Consider the following 14,014-nt stretch of genomic DNA (forward strand, 5'->3'; position numbering starts at 1 on the left):
GCAATAAGAAACAAGATCCTCGAAACCATACCTAATTGGTGATCTTATGTTGCGTTTAGACCGTTTTGGTATCATATTGTGATCTTCTTGATCACTATTATGAGGTTCCTTTTCTAGCTAAGACTCCACTTCATCTAGCTCCACCTGAACCACTGATCTATTGTTGTCACCACTACTTCCCTTTTCTTGAGACTCTTCTTCTTTTCTAAAAACTTTTATCATGTACTTTTTGTCAAAAACCACATCCCTACTAATCACCAACTTTTGTGTCATTGGATCCCAAAGCTTGTACCATTTTACTCCTTTCTTGAACCTGAGAAAAATACACTTCTTGGATTTTGAATCAAGCTTTGACCTTTCGTCGATGGGAATAAGAACATAGGCTGGACACCCAAATATCCTCATAAATGAGTAATCAAATTCTTTACCTATCCATACCTCTTCAACAACTTTGCCATCAAGTGCAGCTCTAGGCGATTGGTTAAGAATGTAACAAGCCATGTTCACTGCTTTAGCCCAGAAGACTTTGGGAAGCCCAGAATTCAATTTTATGCATCTAACTATCTAATTGATTTTCCAGTTAAGTATCTCAGCCATCCCATTCTGTTGAGGTGTTCTTCATACTGTAAAGTGCCTCCTGATACTATACTCTTCACAAACTTCAAGAACTCCCCATCCTTATACTCAGTGCCATTATTAGATCTTAGGCACTTGATCTTCCTTCCAGTCTGGTTTTCCACTTTGACTTTCCACTTCTTGAACTTTGCAAATGCCTCAAACTTGTTCTTCTAGAAGTAAACCCAAACCTTTCTAGAATAATCGTCATTGAAACTCATAAAATACCGAGCTCCACCTTTAGAGACCACTTTCACCGACCCCCAAATATCAAAGTGTACTAAATCCAATATACCCTCTATCTTATGCGTGGCTGTTTTGAATCGCATCCTACACTTCTTTCTCATGACACAGTAATTGCAAAAATCTAACTTACATGACTTAGCTCCAACCAATAGATTTCTTTTTTGCAATTCCCTCATACCACAATCACTCGAATGCCTCAGTCGCATATGCCACAAGAGTGTATCATCCTACTTAGATTCAGTCACCACAACAGCTCCACCTACAATGGTGTTGCTGAATAACTTGTAGATTTTACCCTCTACTTTCTGCCCCTTCATCACAACCATAGCGCCTTTTGACACCTTCATTAACCCATTCTCAAACTTATATCAATAGCCATTAAAGTCTAGGGTTTCCAATGAAATTAAATTCTTTTTCACCTCTAGAACATGTCATGCTTCTCCTAATGTCCTCACTACATTATCAAACATCTTTATCTTAATTACTCCTATTCCAACAACTTTGCAAGCAGCGTCGTTGCCCATTAGAACAGAACCACAATTAACTGACTTGCAAGTGTCAAACCAATCTCTATGAGGAGTCTCGTGGAAAGAACATGTTGAATCCAGAATCCAATAATCGATTAGCTAGTTGGCACTGGATGAAACAGAAAGCATATCTCCATCTGAATCTGAATTTGCTGCTACAATGTTTGCAAATCTTGAGGACCCTTCTTTGTCTTTGTCCTTACCTCTTTTCCACTTTGGAAAGTCTTGCTTAATATGCCCCTTCTTTTGGCATATATAGCACTTCACTATCTTGCTTTTGGATTTGGATCTGGTATGTCCCCTAGCAGAACTATGATCTATCTTTCTTCCTTCCATTATCTTGATTACCCTTTACCATAAGCCCTTCACCAGAACTTCCACTCGAATTTTGCTTTCGTTGGTAGTAATCCAACAAGGCTCCTGAGATCTCTTCAAATTCCAGTCTCTTTTCCTTATAGCAGGGTTGTAACCAAGTTTTCGTAGGAAGCCCAGAGGGAGGACAGAAGCATTATCACCTTGTTTTCATCATCAAATTTTATATCAATCTGCAACAAGTCATTAATAATTTTATTGAACGGTCAAATATGGACCTTCTGCCATTTTAAGCTTGTATAGTTTTCGCGTAAGATTTAGTTTATTTGTGAGGGACTTGGACATGTACTGGCTCTCCCACTTCAACCATATTGCTGCAGTAGACATGTCATCTGTGACATCATACATAAGCTTGTCTACCAAACATAGTCGAATTGTAATAACAGCCTTCATATCGAGTTCTTCCCATTCATCATCCATAAGTCTTTGGTTTCTTTGCTTTCTAGTACAAAGTCTTCACCAAACCTTGTTGTACTAACAGATCTTTCACCCTTTTTTGCCATAACCTAAAGTTATCAATTTCATCAAACTTAACTACGTCTACCTTGGCAATAGGAGTGTTGATCTCCATTGAATAAATCAACTTGGAGCTCTAATACCAGTTGTTGTGAAAAATTGTGAAATACTCTATCTACATAAGGTTAAAGAAGAGAGAGAAGAAAATATGACACAATGGATTTACGTGGTTCAGCAATATGCTTACGTCCATGAGAGGCGACAGAATAAAGTTTCACTATAATTTTGGAGATTACAACAATAGCTTGAAGACACTCTCACACAAACCCAAACCCCAAATACACCCTTGGTTCTCTTACAAATAAATAGAGAATACCTTATTGTATTTAGACAAAAGTTGTAGGACACTCTAGCTTCCTATCTCTGGAGCACACACATAAAAGAATCTCTTTGCTATCTCTCGTAAGAACTCTCTCTTGCTCCACCTCTATTTATAGCTTAAGGTTCAGCCAAAATATTAATAGTTTCAGCACATGAAACTTATCATGCCAAAAAGAAGATGGCCAGCATTTATTGCCAATGGAGTCATCCATTTCGGCTACAAGAAGAAAGCATGAATTTGGTTTGCATGTCAAGTGTTGTTCCTTGCCTTTTTGACAATTCCTACAAGACGACACTTAATGCAAGCTTGTTGTATTTCTTCACGCATGATATTTGGTTGAATATCATCCAAACTTTCTGCCATGGGCATGCAAGCCTTTTCATGGCTTGTTGGCTAACATCAAGCCATTAAGTTTGACAATTCAAGCCATTCCAACATAACTTATTATAATAATCTCCTTAAGAGAATGAGAATTTGAATAATAATTTTAAAACTTAAAATTTTAGTTATACTAAAAGAAATTGGGAAAATATCATGCATAATAACAATAGTTAGAAGAATATATACCATTTCAAAAAGGAATAGTAATATCAATAAAAAAAATTAAAAATTAAAAAATTATATATTTGTAAAAATAGAGTGATGAAAATTATATTTTGAAAATATTTAATTTTTAGGAATAACAAACAATAGAATTTAGAGAATAAAGTATACATATTCAGTATAAGTTTGTTATGAGTTTTGGTTATCATAATAATCTTCTTTAAGAGAATGAAGAGTTTGAATAATTTATTTGAAACTTAAAAAGTTTAGTTGTAAAAAAAGGAATAAAATAAAATAAAAAACATAGCATACTATAACACAATTTTGAAGAATACAGACCAACTTATACATGAAAAATGTCAATCAAACACATCCAAAATAATAGAATGATATATTGGTAGAGATAGAAAGATGAAAAATAATTTCAAAATTGTTTAATTTTTAGGAAGAACAAAATTATCTTCAACAAGTTTTAGAGTACAAATTACACATTATATTATAATTACAATTACAAAATGATTATCTATTTCCAGTTTTTCACGTATTTGCATGGATTTGTGACTAGTTATATATAATGGTATTGTCTCTCTTGATTTTGTTCAGGATTCTAGTCCCAGATATTTCATTTTGCTTGTGGGTTTCTCACGTGTTTTTCATGACATGGTTTTTTTTTTTTTGGCTCCTTTGTTGTTGAACTAGAGTTTTTTAGGAAAAGAAACTTGACATTTTGTTAAGTGATATGTAAACATAAAAAAAATCAAGTTAAGATGTAATCCCAAATACAAATACAAATACAAAGAAAAATATCATACCTATCAATCAAAAATCGTGTTTCCCATTCCCAAATATCATGAGAAATAAATTAGATAATTAAAAAAATATTAGCCAAAATTTATGTATTCATTGTAATGATCCATTGAAATAATACTATTCATAAAATAATTCAAACATATTGTAGGCAAATGATCATACGTACTAAAAATATAAAATACAAATAAATTTGTTAACGTGTAATAGGGTAAAACACAAAATTATGAATAAAAATTCTAAATGCACACGGCACCAAACTTATCACGATTCTCAAAAAAAAAAAACTTATCACAAGTTTATTGAATTAAATAAATCCATTTTAAAAAGTTACGTGATAATCGCTGTGCTAACAATATTTAACCACTAGGTCCACTTCAGTGCGATCATCGCTACTGACTTGGTTTTTTAAAATTGAAAGTTAAAACTTAAAATTTCGTCTTTTCTGGCAGAGGATCCAGAAGAAGAAAGCAAAGAAATGGATCCTTCATCAATTATAACGACCCTGGGAGTTGTGGAGACAATCAAAGAACATTGTGGCTATCTGTTTCACTGCGATACCAACATCGAGAATCGCAGAGATCGAATTGAGAATCTGCGTGCCAAGAGAGATACGTTACTATTACAAAAAGAAGAAGATAAAAGGAATGGCAAGGTAATGGCACCTGATGTTGATAATTGGTTACGAGACGCAGAAAACATCCTTCTTAAAGAAGACAAAGCTCCGAAGAAGTGTCTGGAAATTGAAGGGTGGGGTCCAGATTATTACTTGAGTAGGAAAGCTAAGAAGAAGACTCTGCAAATTGATAAGCTTCTAAGTGAAGCAGCCTCATATTTTACTCAAATGTCCTATTCTCGTTCTCTAACTGGAATTGGATCTTCATCCAGTGAAGGTATTAAGCATTTTGAGTCAAGAACAAAAATGGCGGACAAAGTTTTAGAGGCACTAGCAGATGTCAAGGTCAACATGGTTTTGATATGCGGTATGGGGGGGATAGGAAAAACAACAATGGCACAGGAGGTAGAGAAAAAAGCAAGAGATGGTGAGTTTTTTATTGAAGTTGTGACGGCTGTGGTGTCCCGAACTCCAAACTGGACAGAGATTCAAGCTAAAATTGCGGGAACGCTATGTCTGAATTTTGATAATAAAGTTGGAAGAGCAAATAAGTTATCTTCAAGGCGAAGGAATAGCGGTAGAGTCCTTGTAATCCTGGATGATGTTTGGCAAGAACTTAATCTAGGGGATATAGGAATTCCTAATGGAGGTGAAGTGAATTGCTGCAAAATCTTGTTGACATCAAGAAGCGAAGAAGTCTTGATAAATAAGAAGAAAGTTCTAAAAATTTTTAAAATTGACGATTTATCTGAAGAAGAAGCATGGAATCTTTTCAGAGAAGTTGCAGGTGATTGTGTTGATACTCCCGATATAAATTCCATAGCAAAAGAGGTTGTAAAGGAATGCGGACGTCTACCCCAAGCTATTGTAACAGTTGGAGCAGCTCTACAAAAAAAAAGCACGGTTGAGTGGCGTGTTGCACTTGGACAACTTCAAAACTCTACCCCAGAATGTATTCACGGTCTAGATCCAACAGTCTATTCCAGCATAGAATTCAGTTACAGTAATTTACAAGATGAAGCGGTCAAGTCATGTTTTTTGCTATGCTGTTTGTTTCCAGAAGACTGTGATATTCCCATTGAATATTTAGTTAGATACGGAGCGGGAAAAGGATTGTTTGAAATGATTGATAATGTGGCAGTAGCCAGAGATAGAGTCCATGCAATAATTAAGAATCTTCAAAGATCCAGTCTACTGTTGGATAGCAAGAAAGAAGAATGTGTCAAGATGCATGTTGTTATACGGGATGTTGCAATATCAATTGCTAAAAATGAAAAAGGTTTTCTGGTAAGATGTACTGATAAAATTGAAGAGTGGCCAGAGCAAGATACATATGAGCATTCTGCAATTTCACTAGTATCTCAAGAATTGAAAAAGCATCCTGATGGCTTGGAGTGTCCAAAACTTGAGCTTTTGCAGCTAGCATGTGGTAAAAACTGTACAAAGACACAGACGTTCCCATCTAATATGTTTAAAGAGATGAACAAACTAAAGGTTTTGTCTGTGGAGGGTATGTCCTTTCCATCACTACCAGAGTCAATCCTTGTCCTTCAAAACCTTCGGACATTGCTTCTGGATTATTGTAAGATAGAAGATGTATCAGAAATAGGAGCACTTGGGAAACTAGAAATATTGAGCTTTCTTGGTTCTAACATCAAGGAATTGCCAAGAGAAATTGGAAATCTAAGTCATTTAAAGTTGTTCGATCTGTCAAATTGCTCTGCTCTTAAAAAAATTCCAGCTGGTCTACTATCGAGATTAAATTACCTAGAAGAGTTGTACATGTTTGGAGTCAATAAAGAGGGAGCAATTGCAAGCCTTGCTGAACTGAAGTCTTTGTCCAAGCGTTTCTCAGCTTTGAAAATTCATATACCAAATATCGAGGTCTTGCCAAAAGACTTGCTCTTCAAAAACCCAGAGCTAAAATTTCAGATATTCGCAGGTGAGGAGGGAATTTATCAGGAATTGAGCGGATCAGGTAGTTATTTATTTGAAAATAGTTTGGCACTCGAAAGAAGTAAAGCAAGTGATATTGTGGAGAGTCCGGTGCTTCTTCAACTGTTAAAGAAATCTAAAATCTTATATTTGAAACAAATAAAAGATTTGAAAAACATTTTGTATGGGTTAGACCAAGAGGGTTTTCAATGTTTGAAGATTTTGAGAGTTATTGCATGTGAAGATGTAGAATATGTAATCAATGCCACATCACATCAGACTTCACACGCTGCCTTCCCTATCCTGGAGTCACTGGAATTTTCTGATCTGTGCAATTTAAAAGAGATATTTCATAGCCAGTTCCCAGAGAGATCCTTTAGCAATTCACGGCTTGCTTGTTTTGGCAACCTCAGATCCCTTTTGCTATCGAGATGCAGCCGTTTGAAAAATGTCTTTTCATTGTCCATAGCGAGAGGTTTGGTTCAACTCCAACAGCTAGCTATAGATTCGTGTGCTGACATGGAAGAAATTTTCCCTAAAGAAGGAGAAGATGAGAAGGCACTTGAAGTGATCAGGTTTCCAGAATTAACATCCATAAAGCTATTCATTCTACCAAAACTCATTGGTTTTTGTACAACTGTTTATCGGAATGGGCCTGTCCAACCATCCTTGAATCCGGAGGTATGATTCATTCTCCCTGTAAAACATTATTTTACTAATCATTTGATAGTTATACCACTCAAAAGCTTGTTTCTTATGTTTTTTAAATTAATCTATCTAGTTTTTAACATTTCATGCACTCGGCTGGGAAAAAAAAATGTGTAGCAGGTGTATGCAGTGAGCCTACTACAGCATGTGGGCCACCCATGTGCTGTGAGAGGCTCATTGCATTTACCTGCCACATGATATACCTTCTCTTGGTCCGGACATGATGCTTCTTACATTAAAACTTGAAAAGTTGAATGTCGATTCATCAGGTTAGAGGCATCAGCGATGATGAAGTGACTAGTCTTGAAAAGCACAAGATGACAGACATTCAACAACATACTGGCTCCTTTCCTGAGTCAACATCCATCTGTCATAAATTCTTTTCATCCAAGACCATCTTGTGGTCAGATCGAGGCACCACCAAGAATTCCAAACGAAGCTCTTCAGTAAACAAAGAGGTACGCATCCAAAAATTAACAACTTCTTTCGCCATTTTTTATGCACTTATCACAATGGTCATCGACAATCATATTGATATCCTAAAAAATATTGTAAGTCATAACCTTCATTCAACAGTGATAAGATAAAAACAAAATTTATTGCTTTTCTATTTGTTCATCCACTTTGTTTATACAATCTTCTTCTTCTGTAGATAGACATGTTATGTTTTTCTGTCAAGCCCATTAATCCAAATAATTTGATGGATCTAATAGAAATGATTATTTTGATTATTCTTCTTTAATAGTACTTAATTTTTTGTAGGGTAATTTGATTAAGTTGAAGAATCCAAGAGCTAGTGGTATAGACAACCGCACTGAGATATTGTCTCTTTTTCCATCCCATATGATTGAGTCCTTAAGGAATCTGGAATCGATTAAATTGTGGAGGTGTGATTCACTGGAAGTTATATTTCAACTTGAGGAACTAAATGCTGAGGAATCTCATGTGGCATCAGTACTTGATCAGTTGAGGGAACTGGATCTGTCTGATTTACCAAAACTAAAGCACATATGGATGAAGGGTCCAGAAAGGATAACGGGTTTTGGAAACTTGAGATTCTTAGCAGTATGGACATGTAACAGTTTGACATATTTGTTATCACCATCCATAGCAAAACTGCTTGTGATGTTAGAGGATATAAAAGTTATTAACTGTGAAAAAATTGAAGAAATCCTTGAAAGAGCAAGAGAAGAAGAGGAAGAAAAGAAAATTTCATTCAACAAAGTGAAATCAATCTTGTTCAAGGACTTACCAAAGCTGAAGTATTTTTGCAATAAAGTCAATGCTTTTGAGCAGCCATCGTTGAAGGAAAGAACGGTAATTAGATGTCCTGCTTTAAGCACATTTGTTCCATCTGATCTAAATACACCGAAAATTATTAACTTCTTTCGCCATTTTTTATGCACTTATCACAATGGTCATCGACAATCATATTGATATCCTAAAAAATATTGTAAGTGATAACCTTCATTCAACAGTGATAAGATAAAAACAAAATTTATTGCTTTTCTATTTGTTCATCCACTTTGTTTATACCATCTTCTTCTTCTGTAGATAGACATGTTATGTTTTTCTGTCAAGCCCATTAATCCAAATAATTTGATGGATCTAATAGAAATGATTATTTTGATTATTCTTCTTAAATAGTACTTAATTTTTTGTAGGGTACTTTGTTTAAGTTGAAGATTCCAAGAGCTAGTGGTATAGACAACCCCACTGAGATATGGCCTCTTTTTCCATCCCATATGATTGAGTCCTTAAGGGATCTGGAATCAATTAAATTGTGGAAGTGTGATTCAGTGAAAGTTATATTTCAACTTGAGGAACTAAATGCTGAGGAATCTCATGTGGCATCAGTACTTGATCAGTTGAGGGAACTGGATCTGTCTGATTTACCAAAACTAGAGCACATATGGGTGAAGGGTCCAGAAAGGATCACGGGTTTTGAAAACCTGAGATTCTTAGCAGTACAGGCATGTAACAGTTTGACATATTTGTTATCACCATCCATAGCAAAACTGCTTGTGATGTTAGAGGATATAAAAGTTAATAACTGTGAAAAAATTGAAGAAATCCTTGAAATAGCAAGCGAAGAAGAGAAAGAAAAGAAAATTTCATTCTACAAAGTGAAATCAATCTGGCTCGAGGACTTACCAAATTTGAAGTGTTTTTGTAATGAAGTCAATGCTTTTAAGTGGCCATCGTTGAAGAAAATAACGGTAATTAGATGTCGTGCTTTATGCACATTTGTTCCATCTGATCTAATAAATACACCTAAGCTAGAGGGAGTTTACGGTCAAAATGAATCGGATCAACAAACAATGTTTCCGTGGAGGAGAGACCTCAATGCCACCATACAAGACATGTTTAAAGGAGAGGTATGGCTCATTCTCACCGCATCAAAGAATTTACAAATATTTCAGTTTTATTAATTAGCAAAAATTAGAACCCAATTTTATTTAAAAAGTCATGAGAAAGGAAAAAAATCAATTTGCGTATACCAAGAAAATGTCTTGAGAAACAGTAATTTGTTTCACTCAACGTGGCAACTGTCATTTTTCCACTTCCAAATATGATAACTCAAATGACATATATTTTCTTTTTATTCATCCAGGAAAAACAAGTCGATCAAGAGACACGACTTCAAGGCAAAAATATGTCATCTGTAGAAGGTGATGAAGACTTGATGAACATGGAAATTTGCAAACCGATTACAGAAAAAATTAAAAACTTGTTAGAGCGAATCAGACAACAGATTGGCTATCAGAGTCACCTAAATAGCAACATCAAGAATCTCAAAGATCGATTTGAGATGCTGCATGACAAGAGATTTGGGGTGGAATTACAAATTGATGAAGCAGAACGGAATGGACAGATAATTGCACCTGTGGTTATAAGATGGGTTGAAAAAGTACACAACATCAGTGAAGATCTTGAAAGATTCCTTGATGATGTCAAAGCAAATAAGACGTGCTTGGATGAATGGTGTCCCAATCCGAAGACACGTTATTCCTTGAGTAGGAAAGCTAAGAAGAAGACTCTGGAAATTGATGGGCTTCTAAGTGTAGCCCCATTTGTTACTAGAATGTACTATTCTCCTCCTCCGCTGGTAATGAGATCTTTACCCATAGAAGGTATTATGCATCTTGAGTCAAGAACAAAAATGAGGAGAGAAGTTTTAGAGGCACTACGAGCTGACAAGGTCAATATGATTGCCATATGCGGTATGGGGGGGATAGGGAAAACAACAATGGCAAAAGAGATAGCGAAAAGAGCAAAAGATGATAAGTTATTTGATGAAGTTGTCATGGCAGTGGTGTCCCAGACACCAGGCTTGGAAATGATTCAAGGTCAAATTGCTGAGATGCTAGGACTGGAATTTGATGAAGAGTATCCACTTGCAAGAGCAGAACGATTAAGAAAAAGACTAATGGATAGTAAGAGTGTTCTTGTAATATTAGATGATGTTTGGGATGCAGTTGATTTAGAGGCTGTTGGAATTCCTTATGGAGGTGAACACAATAGATGCAAACTCTTGTTGACATCACGAAGTGAAGACGCCTGCACTCGGATGAAAACTCAGAAGATTTTTCCAATCAGAGTTTTATCTGAAGAAGAAGCATGGAATCTTTTCAGGGAGATGGCAGGTAATTGTATCGATACTCCCAATCTACACCCAATAGCAAAAGAGGTTGCAAAGGAATGTGGAGGTCTACCAGTAGCTATTGTAACTGTTGGAAGAGCTCTAGAAAACAAAAGCGAGGTTGAGTGGACTGCTGCACTTCAACGGCTAAAAAAGGCTAGCCCAAAAAATATTCCCGGTCTTGATTTAAAGGTGTATTCCAGTATAAAGCTCAGTTACAATTATTTAGGAAGTGATGAAGCCAAGTCATGCTTTTTGCTATGCTGTTTATTTCCGGAAGATTATGATATTCTCATTGAGGATTTAGTCAGGTATGGGGTGGGACAAAGGTTGTTTGCAAAGATAGATACTGTGGCAGAAGCAAGAAATAGAGTCCATGCAATGGTTAAGAATCTCAAAAGATCATTTCTACTGTTGGATAGTGCAGAAGGAAAAGAACATGTCAAAATGCATGATGTTGTACGGGATGTTGCAATATCAATTGCAGAAAATAAAGGTTTTCTGGTTCGATGTAATGAAACAATGGAAGAATGGCCAGAAAAAGATTCATGCGAGTGTTCTACTGCAATTTCACTTGTATCCAAAGAATTGAAAAGGCATCCCGATGGCTTGGAGTGTCCTAAACTTGAGCTTTTGCAGCTATCATGTGACAAAGACACTTTGGAGACGCTCCCACCCAATCTATTTAAAGGGATGAATGGTTTAAAGGTTTTGTCTCTAATAAATATGTCCTTTCCATCACTACCACAATCAATCAATGTCCTTCAAAACCTCCGGACCCTGCAATTTGTTGATTGTGAGCTAACAGATGTGTCAGCAATTGGAGCACTTACAGAACTAGAAATTCTTAGCTTTATTGGATCTCAAATCAAGGAGCTGCCAGAAGAAATGAGAAATCTTAGTTATCTAAAGTTGTTAGAATTGACAAAATGCAGTGATCTTGAGCGAATTCCACCTGATCTCCTATCGAGTTTATCTAGCCTAGAAGAGTTGTACATGTTCGGAGTAGATGTGAAGTGGAAGCCTATGGAAGAGGAAGAAGAGGACGAGGAAGAGGAAGAAGAGAAAAAGAGAGCAAACGCAAGCCTTACTGAACTCATGTCTTTGTCCCATTTGGTGGCCTTAAAAATTCAAATACCAAATATTAAGGTCTTGCCAAAAGACCCGCCCTTCAAAAATGAAACGATAAAATTTCAGATATTTGCAGGTAATAATGTGAAAATTGATGAGCATAATTTCACTGAATATTATGATTATTTAATTAAAAATAGTTTGGGAATTGCAAGTTGTGACGTAAGTGATATTGCGAAGAGTCCAATGCTTCTTCAACTTTTCAAGAAATCTGAAATTTTAAAGTTGAAAGAAATAAAAGATTTAAAAAACATTGTGTATGAGTTAGACAAAGAGGGTTTTCAATGCTTGAAGGTTCTAGAAGTTGGTCGAAGTGATGATGTAGAATATGTAATGGATGCCACATTAGATCAGAATCCTTGTGCTGCCTTCCCTACCCTGGAGTCATTGGAACTGGTGGATTTGCCTAATTTAAAAGAGATATATCATAGCCAATTCCCAAAGGGATCCTTTAGTAATATCCACTCACAGCTTGCTTGTTTTGGCGAACTAAGATCAATTACGCTTGTCTATTGCAGAAGTTTGAAAAATGTGTTTTCATTGTCCATAGCGAGAGGTTTGTTTCAACTCCAAAACTTAGAAATAGATGATTGTGATGACATGGAAGAATGTTTTCATAAGGAAGGAGAAGATGAGATCATGTTTCCGCAATTAACGTCTGTACGACTGGACTCTCTACCAAGACTCATTGGCTTTTGTACAGGCGTGGGTCCCGTTGAGCCTGTCCAACCATCCTTGAATCGAGAGGTATGTATGATTCTCTCTCTCTCTCTCTCTCTAAAATATTACTACTATTTAATATATTGTTGTATAGTTAACTTAAACCATTCAAAGGCTCGTTGTTTTATGTTTATCAAAGTGATTTGTGATCAATTTTTTAACATTTCGTTTTGGTCTGGATTTGATGCTAATAAAACTGAAAAAGTTGAACGCTGATGCTAATAATAATTTGATGGATTCATCAGGTTGGAAGGATCGGCACTGATGAAGTGACCAATCTTGAAAAGCACAAGATGACAGACATTCAACAACATACTGTCCCCTTTCCAGAATCAACACCCATTATCTCTCATAAACTCTTCTCATCCAACACCATCTTGTGGCCACCGAAATTGGAAAATCTTGATTTGACGAAAGCTGATTCACTACAAGTGGTTTTTGATCTTGAAGGACTGAAGGTCGACGAAAATCACCAAAGAATTGCAGTACTTGCTCAATTGAAAACTTTAGAGGTAAAGTCTTCATCTAAGTTGGGGCATGTGTGGAAGAATGTTCCACGAGGAATTCAAGGCTTTCAAAAACTAACATCCATTAAAGTAAGTGAATGTCATCGTCTAAGATATTTATTCCCAACTTCTATTGCAAAACTGCTTGTGGAACTTCAAAGCATTGAGATAGAAGAATGTGACGCAATCGAAAACATTGTTCAAAGAGATGGAGAAGAAGAGGCAACGGATATCATCCTGTTCCCTAGAGTTAGTTCCTTGAAACTACGATATCTGCCAAATATGATGAGTTTTTGTATCAAAGCTTATTCTTTTGAATGGTCATCCATTAAGGAGATTTATTTGAGAGATTGTCCCAAATTGAAAACAATTGGTTCAGGAATTCAGAGCCCAAGAAAGTCGAAGAAAATCAATAGGGAAATGGATTCAAGACCCAATGAGCATGAACTTGGGTCCCCTGGTTTTCATTGGCGATACCTTGAGTGTTTACCACGTCGCAAAAATTATGATCTGATGGTTGTGTCAGACCAAGGCACCACCAATAAATCCCAAAGAAGCTACTCTGTGAAGGAAGAGGTATGTACAAGTTCTAGATTTATGCACTTATCCCGATGGACTATGGTCACCGACTGTCGTATAGATATCCAATCAATCAATTGTTGGCCATAATCTTAATGCATTCAACACAATTAGATAATAATAAATAAATAAAATAAAATAAAATAAAAAAAACGTTGATTGCCTCTCTATTTAGTCATCCACCGATCTGTTTATACTTTATACCATCTTTTTCTCTAAAAAAAAAAA

At 35.9% G+C, this 14,014-nt stretch overlaps 2 protein-coding genes across 2 annotated transcripts in view; both read left to right on the forward strand.

Annotated features, from left to right (window-relative positions):
- Positions 1-4,426: 4,426 nt before the first annotated feature.
- On the forward strand, positions 4,427-8,644 carry LOC126691391 (probable disease resistance protein At4g27220). Its single transcript, XM_050386438.1, has 3 exons — positions 4,427-7,180; positions 7,477-7,665; positions 7,970-8,644. Exons 1-3 carry the CDS (start codon positions 4,427-4,429, stop codon positions 8,642-8,644), a joined length of 3,618 nt encoding a protein of 1,205 aa, XP_050242395.1.
- Positions 8,645-8,903: 259 nt separating this feature from the next.
- The window catches only part of LOC126693402 (uncharacterized), a 41,422-nt gene continuing 36,311 nt past the window's right edge, over positions 8,904-14,014 (forward strand). The window contains exons 1-3 of the mRNA XM_050389359.1: positions 8,904-9,585; positions 9,822-12,728; positions 12,947-13,783. Of these exons, the coding sequence (XP_050245316.1) occupies positions 8,953-9,585; positions 9,822-12,728; positions 12,947-13,783 (4,377 nt within the window). The 5' untranslated portion in view covers positions 8,904-8,952. The remainder of the gene's footprint in view (positions 9,586-9,821; positions 12,729-12,946; positions 13,784-14,014) is intronic.

This window comes from Quercus robur, chromosome 7 (genome assembly GCF_932294415.1).
Source record: "Quercus robur chromosome 7, dhQueRobu3.1, whole genome shotgun sequence".
NCBI classification, from domain to species: domain Eukaryota; kingdom Viridiplantae; phylum Streptophyta; class Magnoliopsida; order Fagales; family Fagaceae; genus Quercus; species Quercus robur.

Excerpts from the sequence above, each read along its gene's own strand:
- LOC126691391 (XM_050386438.1), top strand. The coding sequence starts at position 4,427 with ATGGATCCTTCATCAATTATAACGACCCTGGGAGTTGTGGAGACAATC. Across the intron at positions 7,181-7,476 it reads AACCATCCTTGAATCCGGAG|GTTAGAGGCATCAGCGATGA; the intron begins GTATGATTCATT and ends TCGATTCATCAG. Across the intron at positions 7,666-7,969 it reads GCTCTTCAGTAAACAAAGAG|GGTAATTTGATTAAGTTGAA; the intron begins GTACGCATCCAA and ends AATTTTTTGTAG.